This window comes from Bombyx mandarina, chromosome 17 (assembly GCF_030267445.1).
Source record: "Bombyx mandarina strain Sakado chromosome 17, ASM3026744v2".
NCBI lineage: Eukaryota > Metazoa > Arthropoda > Insecta > Lepidoptera > Bombycidae > Bombyx > Bombyx mandarina.
This window is the reverse complement of record NC_143223.1, coordinates 8,390,302-8,402,056: the sequence shown is the minus strand read 5'-3', so window position 1 is coordinate 8,402,056 and position 11,755 is coordinate 8,390,302. Positions and strand designations below refer to the sequence as shown.

The 11,755-nt window shown below is 38.3% G+C and overlaps 1 protein-coding gene across 1 annotated transcript; it reads right to left on the bottom strand.

Annotated features, from left to right (window-relative positions):
- Nucleotides 1–4,619: 4,619 nt before the first annotated feature.
- Nucleotides 4,620–10,369, bottom strand: LOC114240725 (inactive fucosyltransferase B). The gene is made up of 5 exons (XM_028171382.2): nucleotides 9,993–10,369; nucleotides 8,188–8,339; nucleotides 7,205–7,453; nucleotides 6,785–7,033; nucleotides 4,620–5,178 (listed from the first exon to the last, which is right to left on the bottom strand). The coding sequence occupies exons 1-5, from the start codon at nucleotides 10,203–10,205 to the stop codon at nucleotides 4,722–4,724; spliced, it is 1,320 nt and encodes a 439-aa protein (XP_028027183.2). The 5' UTR covers nucleotides 10,206–10,369; the 3' UTR covers nucleotides 4,620–4,721.
- Nucleotides 10,370–11,755: the final 1,386 nt, after the last annotated feature.

The following is an 11,755-nucleotide window of genomic DNA, read 5'->3' as shown; positions in this document are numbered from 1 at the left end:
CGTTATACAGCAAAGGCAATCGAATTCAACGGCCGTCTGGTGTAGTGGTAAGTGACATGGTCACTACACAAGGGGGTCGCGGGTTCGAATCCCGCCAAGGGAAGATATTTGTATGATAAATATAAATGTCTTTTCCAGGGTTATGGATGTATATTAAATATATGTATGTGTATAATAAAAATCTTACATTTATATCCGTTATCTGGTACCTGTAACACAAGTTCTTTACGAACTTATCACGGGACCAGTTAACGTGGCGTGATTGTTAGTAAATATTTATTTATTTTATTATTTATTATAGTACTTACATGTGTATAAGATTATTTAAACAAAAAAAAAAAATAGGTAAAGAATTAGAGAATCTTCGGTTTTTTCAATCGACTTCCTTTTCTTTTGTTTAGTAGCTATTGGCTTTAGTAGTGTTGACTTAATTTTTTTTTACTTGTCAAACAAAAAAAAACAATAATATATGTAATGCTTAAAGTTAATGTACATTTTACATGTCAGCGACTTTGGTCTAATGTTGAACTTCGGGTGAAGACTAATTAGTATATTCAAATAACACATATTCCAAATCACAAAGAAATTATATTTGTTTATTATTTTATTTAGTGAAGGTAGGATTATTTCGCACGGAGACTTAATTACCAAATATATTATTTTTATAAAGGAGGCTATCGCTGGAATGACGCCTTGTGCAATGTTTTGGCGGGAATGTGAAGTTTTTAGATGCAATGGCGAATGCTTTATTTTGCCAACCTTATCTTTCTTCGACTGTTCAGACGTTATAATAAGTGTTAAAATTGTGAAAGTACTGCCATTGTTTTATGTTTGAATATAGACCTATCTGTTGAGATATTCGAATATATTTATTTTCACAAGCAAAACTTAGTGAGCGATGAATACACAAAATATTTTCATTATTATGATTACGCATAAAATTACCGTCCAAGTTGTATTAAATACGAATACTAAATCCCAAAAGTAATAAAGATTTTATAATAAAATACTTTGATACTTCGCCGACGGGCGCGATCTTATAATAACAAAACTTATTTAACACCCTTTAAACAGTACAGGGAAGCAATAAAAAACAAACTTCTGTAATAAATTTAAAACAAGTCATTTTCGTTCCGAATAACAATGCTATCAAATTTTGTTACAAATACTGGATACGAACCGAAAACCCAAACTTTGTGAACTCTTTTGAAATTAATGACTTTCGCTGCGCCCTTAAGCTTCGCTTTGTTTTCGAACAATTAAAAATCAGAGTTCCCTTTGGTTAGAATAATTATTCCTTCGTAATTTTTATTTCCGGATATGCTTGGTGTATTTATGATTGAAATCTGAAGACAATTACTTTTAAGAACAAATGCCAATACAATGAATTCTCTAAACGATTTAATACTAGTGTCATGCCAATGACGAAGCCTTTATTGCGAGCCCCTACGGTTGGAAGTTCTTCAATTTGCTAATTCACCAATATATAATCACGTGCCCTATTTGAAAAATGGAACAGGCGTTTTAGAATACACTTGGAAATTTGGCCTCAAAACGCATGGTCTATAGGTTCCGCTAATCACTCAAGATAAGATGGGCAGTGAGCTGGTTCATCCGCCTATGCAATAAAATGTAACTGACTAAACTAAATCCAGTAGTAACTCAATGGCATTGTCACAAACTTTACAGGCAAATAGAAACTTCTGTAAGTACATATTATTATTACGGTACATATCTATTTATTGTATGTATCTATTTTCTTTAAAAATGTATTAATGTGTTTAATAGTACACCGCAACAAACCTGCTGTATCTTTATCTTTTCCAGAACTTGTCTTAATTAAACGGTTGTCTGGAAGAGAATAAGAAGAATAAGACCGCCTATCATAGATAATAAATACACTTAACGCCTATTCTACAAATGTATCTGCTAGTTGACTGTTTGTTTAATGTTAATTGTCTTTTGGTGTGCAATAATTCTCTCTCTCTCTCTCTATTATTTGAATGTAATTGAAAGCTCGGCATTGCATACCCCATTGCATAATTGTATATAATATAAATATTGCATAATATATTAATATAAAACAGTGCGGGTGTCTATGAACCACGGTGACCACTCACGATCAAGTAGGTTGTATTCTCATCTGAATTCGATGACAAAAAAGTATGTATACTTTCTATAGAAAGTTTCATATTTTTTGTACTATTTAAAGGAGAGAAATTATGTTTCCTTAAATTTACTGAGCTGAACTTTGCTCTGATAAAAATTCACAGAAGAAAAATGTGTTTTGCGGTAGTGGAACGCAATCTTTTAGAGAACCCCCACTGATAACGGTAATGATTCCTTTTATGTATCAGTGTAGAATAAAAATAACAGACCGTACAATCTCTCCAAAAACATCCGCTTCCATCATCATACTTTTATATTAAACATAACATAACGGGACGATTAGACGCAATCCAAAAACATGTTTGCATTCTTCATAATGCGTAATATATTGTATCGTTTTATATATTCGATTCGATTTGTTAGATTTTATTTGATTTTAAGATGGAGAAAACTACACATTCCAGTGAAAGCACTACGGTACTATCAGTTCCTTTTGGGTATCAATCAGAGGGAATCTCACTCGTCCATAGGTGGATACATAGGTAGAAAACGTGTTTTTTATATTTTATTACTTAGATGGGTGGACGACCTCACAGCCCACCTGGTGTTAAGTGGTTACTGGAGCCCATAGACATCTACAACGTAATTGGCGCCACCCATCTTAAGATATGAGTTCTAAGGTCTCAATATAGTTACAACGACTGCCCTGCCCTTCAAACCGAAACACATTACTGCTTCACGGCAGAAACAGACACGGCGGTGGTACCTACCCGTCCGGACTCGCAAGAGGTCCTACCACTAGCATTTACGCAAATTATAATTTTGCGGGCTTTAATTTTTATTACACGATGTTATTCCTTTACCGTGGAAGTCAATCGTGAACATTTGTTAAGGACGTATTTCATGAGAAAAATTAGTACCCGCCTGCGGGACTCGAATACTCGAATATCTCGGATCGTTTGGAACCTCTGGGTCGGCGGAGGGACTTCGGTTCCCTCTGTATTTTGTACCGTATGTTCCATGGGGAGTGCTTTGAGGAATTGTTCGAGATGATACCGGCATCTCCTTTTACCATCGCACCGCCCGCCACCGGAGTACAGTTCATCCATACTACCTGGAGCCACTGCGGTCATCCACAGTGCGTTTCCAGAGATCTTTTTTGCCACGTACCATCCGGCTATGGAATGAGCTCCTCTCCACGGTGTTTCCCGAGCGCTATGACATGACCTTCTTCAAACGAGGCTTGTGGAGAGTATTAAGCGGTAGGCAGCGGCTTGGCTCTGCCCCTGGCATTGCTGAAGTCCATGGGCGCCGCTAACCACTCACCATCAGGTGGGCAGTATGCCCGTCTGCCTACAATGGCAATAAAAAAAAAACTGGTGCATCGGTAGATACGAATGCACAGGACGTTTTATCCTTTAGGCCACGACGACTTCATAAATTGTTTGGAGTCAGTACAGAGGTTTACCTATATGGGGAGTTCCACACCCAATCTGAGTGATTCGAACGAGCACATTAGGAATTAGGAAAGTCAAGGGTGCATTCGCAGTTGAAACGAGTCTGGGAGTCAAGTGTCACGACTCGTCGGATCAAGCTGACCCTGTTCGACTCCATTGTCAAAAGTGTTCTCCTGCTTAATTTGAGACCTTGAGAGTGGCCAAGACACTCACGAACGAACTGCAGGTGTTTGTAAATAAGTGCTTGAGGTCGATACTCCGCATTCTCTAGCCAGTCGATATCTATATATATAAAAATGAATTGCTGTTCGTTAGTCTCGCTAAAACTCGAGAGCGGCTGGACCGAATTGGCTAATTTTGGTTTTGAATTATTTGTGGGAATCCAGAGAAGGTTTAAAAGATAGATAAATACGAAAATGCTCGGAATTGAATAAAAATAATAATTTTGTTTTCCCTTCGATGTGTCCTCCATCGGACGGATTCCTTTTGTTTGTTTTAAGTTTATTTTATACGAAATTTTAGGTCTTTTATTTACCGATTGAGGCACTACGAAGTCTGCCGGGTCAGCTAGTCTCTAATAAAAACATCTGGACTAAATGTGACCAAACCCCCATCGCGCAAGATATTGCCCATCGGAAATGGCATTGGATAGGACAGACTCTACGGCGCAACGAAGTCAACGCAGCATCAATCGCGTTTGAGTGGCAACCGCATGGCAGGAGAAGACCTGGTCGCTCTGTACACACTTGGTACAATTATAAAATGTCAAAATGTGAATAATTGTTGGTGGTTGTTAAAGTGGCATACCCGCATCTTCAGATAACACGCAAGATGATGGTTACGATAACATGATAATGTCAGTAATCTTACATATTGTTTTCTGTTGAAAAGGCAAAAACAAAACAGTTAAGTCCAATTTTCTCTTCGTGTTTTTCAACCGATTTTCTTTTTTCGTTGTTTAGTTGGTATTTATTAGGTCGGGATTCGGTGTTATAAATAATTGAAAATGTCAAAAACAAAACTTAAATAATAAAAATGCATTATAGTTATATAAAACTAATCTAATATCTATTGAGGATTTCATGATTATTGTCAAGTTTCGCTCATTGGGCGAACACTTATCTTTTCTTCTCTCGGTTTTCTTGCCGACTTTTTTCATTTCCTGGTACACGATTTACTTGCGTCCATAAAATTATTAATTCTATCACTATCGTAAACTGACTCCGTTGCATCATTATAATTCAGTGCTTCACAGATCCTACAATAGTGGTATGATTTTGTACCAAAGTATCCATGTTCGTTGATGACTTGAAAATGATTTCGCCATAAATGATAAGATAGCAAATTATCTTCATTGCTAGTAATATTTATTATTTCATTAGCTAGCTTCTTGGGTGACCGGTATTCGTCGAGATGCAAAAAAGAATTCGGCGGCAAAAGTCTCTTACAATCTTCTAAAGGCGGACCTTGGATTATTGGTATGGCCCCTTTTGCGTACGCTTGGTGAAACAACTTCTCGGTTATATATTCCTTACAAAGAGAGTTTTCTAATACGAAGTAAAAGAGGTAGTTTGATATTATCTTGCAATCTGCTCGGAAATGACCAGGGCAGCTGAAAAAATATTCTTAGATGATTATAATCTTATTGGATCATCTACATTAAAACGAATCATCAAGTATGCGTGTTTAACATTCAAAATATACAACTTGTCAGATCTATTAATTCGATTTCTTTTAACAAATATAAAATAGGAAATACAGCAAAACATATTTATTAAGCGACAGAATAGCACAAATAAATATTCGGATATTTTATTAATACTTAGCATTAACCTAAATACTCAGCGAATTATTAATAACTAAGTTTGAACGATAAGCTGCAGAAAAAACAATCGGCAGAGAAAAAGCCGCACAATTAAAGTCGTACTTAGAATATACGTCAATTATTACTGGTGGTAGGACCTCTTATGAGTCCGCACGGGTAGGTACCACCACTCTGCCTATTTCAGTCGTGAAGCAGTAATGCGTTTCGGTTTGAAGGGTGGGGCAGCCGTTGTAACTATACTTGAGACTTTAGAACTTAACTCGAGGTGGGTGGCGCATTTACGTTGTAGATGTCTATGGGCTCCAGTAACCACTTAACACCAGGTGGGCTGTGAACTCTTTCACCCATCTAGGCAATAGAAAAAACGTGCTTCCAAACCCGACTTAAATGTGTATTCGTATTAACCAATGAACACCAGGTGGGCTGTGAGCTCGTCCATCCATCTAAGCAATAAAAAAATAGCCCAGATTTGACAATTACTTAAATTACTCGAATATTTTCAGGCATAATCCACTGGAGGATTGTAGTGTTAAACTATAATAAAAGGTCGATAGAAAATATTGCAGTAGTACCAACGCCGTTGAAATAAATGAACCGCATAAAAAAGTCGCACGAAAATAAAATAGAATAAAGAAAGACCACGCGAAAACAGGTTTTATTGTAATTTATAAATTCGTTCAGAATGTAGGTACTCAAATTTCGTAGTTCTCAAATAACAATGAAATAATATGAAACAATTTTCATGAAGCCTCCGTCTTTAGTCTAAGTTTGCCAATGTGGTTACCAGGAAGCATATTTATTAATATGCATATTGCCTGTTAATTATGAACAAAATTAAACATAATAAAAAAGTATTATTCTATTTAAATGCAAATTATATGAATTAAAATAGTAACCAGAGAGTAGAAGACAAAAATCATTGACGATGAGCATAGAAAAAAAAAACATGGAAAATATTATATTGGCTCGCTCATATTTTGTAACACATAAGTGTTCCGAGTTTCCGCTTTAGCAAAACAAAATCAAATGGCATTGGAACGAGGTTGATCGTTACCTTCAGCCTTCGCACTCTTCTATACTTTAAAACATAATTTATTCCACGCGTCAGGGAACTCTGAAATGAACTGTAGTTTCTGTCGCAATCCTCGACATGTTATCAAACTATTGATTTTTTATTTTGAAAACGAAACTTGAAAAAATAACTCTCTTATTATAATATATAGCAATATTATGTAACTATAGCCGATGATGTCACTTTGCCCCATCATTGTACGGTAACCAGTCGCCAATAATTAAACAAAACATAATCGCCTTGCCTGAGTTTGTAATTTAAAAGAAAACTATCATCCAAACACGTTTACGCCACGTAAAATCTAAAGCAAACACAAAATACCTGTTAACAAGATGTGAATCCGAGCATTTTCCATGAATATCAATTTTCATGTGTTTTTTCAACTTATTTAAATACTTCATTCGATACGGTACACCGCAGTTAGACATCAGAATCGAGGCCAATACATCTCGCCTTTTATTTTTCCAATTAGGTATTAGTTTAGTAATATTCGTATTTGTTGTTTCGGTAAATATTGGAGCTTCAAGTGGTACTGTTCGACCATATGGAACAGGAATGTCGGCATCAGTTCTGTAAAATAAATTTTAAATAACTTATTGAAAATGTTTCGTTGATTACAAAAAATCATTGAGAACCCGGGCGGATAAGTACCACCATCTTACCTATTTCTTCCTAGAAACTTTCATCCATTCCTGCTAGAACTACGTTAAAAAATAACAAAACTATAACTAACATTAATACCTATAGGTCATAGACCAATTGAAGACGTTAACCAAGTCCGATAAGTTTGGTCTGTTTTTTTCATTTTCAAAGAGATGTATTGGAGATTCGTCGGTTAAAAATATCCAGCGCTGCGTTCTTGTTCTATTATAGACGTTTGGGAGAACTCCTTTTTGCAGATGAACAACCACAGCGTCGACCTTGTCTAACAGTCGATTATTTCCGGTGAATTCACAATTATTAACACTACAATCCTCCAGTGGATTATGCCTGAAAATATGCGAGTAATTTAAGTAATTGTCAAATCTGGGCTATTATTTTATTGCTTAGATGGATGGACGAGCTCACAGCCCACCTGGTGTTCATTGGTTACTGGAGCCCATAGACATCTACAACGTAAATGCGCCACCCACCTTGAGATATAAGTTCTAAGGTCTCAGTATAGTTACAACGGCTGCCCCACCCTTCAAACCGAAACGCATTACTGCTTCACGGCAGAAATAGGCAGGGGGGTGGTACTTACCCGCGTGGACTCACAAGTGGTCCTACCATCAGTAAGCCATTGTGAAACCAAAACATTTCTGCCGCGAAGCTGTCGTGTTTCCGATTGGAATGGTGTAAGCAAGTGGGATACGATGTTATTCCTTCAACGTGGAAGTCAATCGCGAACATTTTCTAAGTTTTTACGTTTTTCATTAGATATATTGGTACCTGCCTGCGGAATTTGAACACCATTACCGTTGATATGATTGCGCCGGACGTTTTATCCCTAAGGCCACGACGACTTCATGAAGTATATGGCATTACTCGTACACCTTCGTATAGTAATCGATGTCACTTACACTATGCAAACGAGTTACTCAAAATATTAAAAGAACACTCACGAACTAGTCAGTACATGTACAAGATTGCAAGTTAATTACTTTTTATTGTAAGAGTAAGACTGATAACAAATAATTGAAAGCGTAGTTGAAGGAAAATAGCATACGCGAAACGGTACTTACGGTGTTGAACTATAGCGAAAAATGTGGCGATATTTCAGCCATTCCCAATGTCTCCATATTAGTACCGTAAATGTTCTATTTTTTTCAACTAATAATGTATTCTTGTTATTCCTTTTGAAGAGAATTGATCCTAGGTTTGATGTTTTCAGATCCTATCAAAGGTCGAAATTAAAATTTAATGAAACTTCGCTATAGTAGATTGGTCGAACCCACTCGATGAACTATCAACTATTATGACACAGCCGTAATAATGAACGACTTTCAAGATGAAGAAACCACCGAATATTAGATAAAGTCTGTTAAATGTATACCTAAATATGTTCTTATTGATCAGAGCACATTGCGAAAGAGCAGAGATAGAAATAATTTTCTTGTCATAATAATTTTATTCTAACCCCTGTATGAATAAAAAGAACATGAAAATACAGCTACAATCATTATGTAGCTTTTCCAAAAAAAGTAACTTCTTCGGAGAAACTTTGGCCTTGTTCTATCCTGATTGCGGTAGTACGCGTACAAGCCCCCTCAAGCGTCAATCGCTATTACATTCAACATCGTGCCCTGGTTGATAATCGTAGAGGCGTTACAATATCACGGCATCCGCACTGTAAGGTTTCTTTCGAAGCGACGTGCCTTTGAACCCGGACACTGCCCTAAGACCACGGCGACCTAAGCCAGTCGCCCCTGAATTTGACTGATAATACGACCTCAGCCACCGGATCGAGCCAACATTTATGCTCCCTGAGTGCTGAAACTAGGAGGTCTAGTGTCCTAGCGGACCCGATCACTAGTCTAAGGACCGTCCGACTGTTCTGTCCTCATAGAATGAGTGAACCTTGACCAAAAACGTCCCACCTTACGGTTGACGCAGATGCTCTCGGGTCTCGCCGCTTCGCCACCACCGAGCCGGGGCCGTTCGTCCAGCTCCGGCGCCTGTGAGGAGGCAGTCTCTTTCCGGTGATGGTCACGAGGCGACTTAAGGGAGTCAAAGCTGCGCCACACGCTCCTATCACTCTAGCGCGCTAGCACCAAGAGGATGGGATGGCGCGTCGTTGGCTGCGATCCACGATGCGGTGCGTATTGCCATCGTCACTGTCGTCGCCGAGCATACTGTGGAAGAGCATCCAGGCTGGTTCTGACCCAGCGGGGTATCCTGAACACCAGCGGCATCGCCCGGGCGGCCTAGCAAGGGCCGCCGTACCGTAGAAACCGGCGTTGTTGGTCATCAACTATAGCCTCGCCGACCCGTCGATTAGGCATCCTCGGGGTGACGCCGCAAGTCTGGTTGTAGTGTTGACGGCGGCAACCCCCTTACTCTGACCGGGTTCTGACCCCGGGCGGAGATCGGACGTCGGATGTAAGAGTGCAGGGGAGTAGTTTAATGCGGTAGGGCCCTAAAAATATCCTTGGGCGCGCAGTTAGCTTTCGCGGACCAGTGTCCCATATATCCCGCGTGCCCCCTAGGTGCGGGGATCTCGTAAGAGGCCCGGACGCTGGACGGAAAAAAAGGTGCTCTTGGGTCACAGCTGCTTCGTCTGTTACTTGCACCGCTGAAGATGATGTAACACCACTGCTGTTGCGAGTAAGACTTGACGAAGCATACGCTCGCCAACTGCCCCGCCATTCAAAAAGCAGCGTCCGGTCGGCGTCTCTCAAAATGGCCGGACTTGACGCTGACGACCTTCGCGTCTAGAACGATCCAGGGTTCTCGATTTCTGCGTTTAAATCAATTATGAGTTGCTGACGTATAAAAAAATTTTTGTTTTAATGTTATTTTTCCTTTCTAATGTATTGAATTCCCTTACCTTTCGATAATCGTAGTACTGATCGATAATATATTTGTGCAACTGAAGGCTGTAACTCACTTTTTCCATTGCCTCTCGTGGTAACGGAAGGTATTTGTTATGATAAACGCCACTGTTTTGAAAATAAATCAAACACAAACCCACTAAGACAGTTAGAAATATGAGAATTTTGTAATTACGCACACTAAAAAGGAAATTATGATGGCCTTTCATTCTAATTTTTTGTTAAGCCTGTTTTTATATTTTATTCAATTGTAAGAACAGAATAATTGAATTGTAATCAATTTTGTCAGGATAAAACTGAACACATTTTAATAAATGAGTAATTGAGTCGATTACGTTTTTGAAATATGGATTCTTAAGATTCCATTAACTGATGGAACGTAAGTTTCGCACCAAAAATATTACTGTAATGATGAATGTGGTATTATCGCGCAACCATGTATTCTTTGGTACATTAACGATAGATGTATTTATGTTATAGGGTTGCCTCTTCTCTGGGAGCTTAAAATATTCCTAATATTGTTACGTCAGTAAGCGTAACGCCATCTATCACCGATTAGCCGAACGAATATCGAAGGTGCTAGTAAAATCGAGAAGTACAACGCAATCTATTGTCAGATAGCAGAAACACACTTCGAATGTACTCGACTTGTGAGGAATGTTCTCGATAATTCTAGGGATATCATATCGGCTACAAAAGCGTTGCAGAGATGGCACGAAGCAGTTAGTAATCGCAATAATCGGAACTACTCGAAGCAAAGCAGTGAACGGTACACCCGAAGCGAAGCGGAAGAAGTGAATTAAGAATTTTAAAGTGCTTTGTGAGTGCTCTAAGTGTTAATACAGTGTTAATTTGCACTTCGCTAGAATTTTATTTATCCCGGACCCTAGCGCGTAACAATATCTAACTTTTTCTATCCAATTTACCAATCCAAGCATAATTCAAAAACAAAATATTGAAGGTGTAGAATGTATGTAAGATGCATTGTTTATTGATCGTATTTTCTGATTAATATTCTGCTGACCGGGATTGATAGGATTGGCAACTCACCATATACACCCGACCCCATCACCGACTAATGCAACTCGCGCTACAAACTACGCGCCTCGTTGGTACAAAATCAGTAAACATTGATTTATACATAGATATTTTGGAAAAGAGAAATCTTTGAGTTTTAACGGATCCACTCAATTGTGAACGTAGCAAATCCATAATCCGGATTATAATTACCTGTAAAAGACAACTTGAATAACAAAACATTTTTATTTTGAATAGTTAACGATCCATTCTGCTAGGACTGCTACTAGGTTCAATTTTCTGTAAGACTATTCTTAACATAAGCAATTCTGTCATTTTTTAAACTATAATTTGAATTTCGAACATTTAATTGGATTTTGAAAAAAGTATTATTAGTGATTTTACCATCCCTACGCAACCTGCGTCCACACGACAAAACAGTGATAATATCACTCATTGTTTTCACCTCCTAAAATACAAAATACAGCTCCAATTCGAGCTCCACGTAGAACGGGTAACGTTATTGTAACGTTACGCAACAATACGCTCTAAATTAATGTGTAAACAAGTGCTGAAAGTAGTGTGATTTGTTGGCCGTCTAAAATTCGTTTAAATTTTTTTTTTTTAGAATTGATAGATTACCGGTGGCCCGGAGGCCTTTCCAGTTACACCAGGACAGGTGGGTGAGCAAAGGCTCAGCCAGGAGAGTTGGGATTTGGTAACATCTGCCCGAGCGCTTTCA

Bases quoted from the DNA above. Each gene is read 5' to 3' on its own strand.
- LOC114240725 (XM_028171382.2), bottom strand. From the start codon at position 10,205: ATGAAAGGCCATCATAATTTCCTTTTTAGTGTGCGTAATTACAAAATT. The intron at 7,034-7,204 runs GTATTAATGTTA...TTTATTTTACAG, and splicing joins AATTGGTCTATGACCTATAG to AACTGATGCCGACATTCCTG. The intron at 5,179-6,784 runs GTATTTTGTGTT...ATATTTTTTCAG, and splicing joins GATTCACATCTTGTTAACAG to CTGCCCTGGTCATTTCCGAG.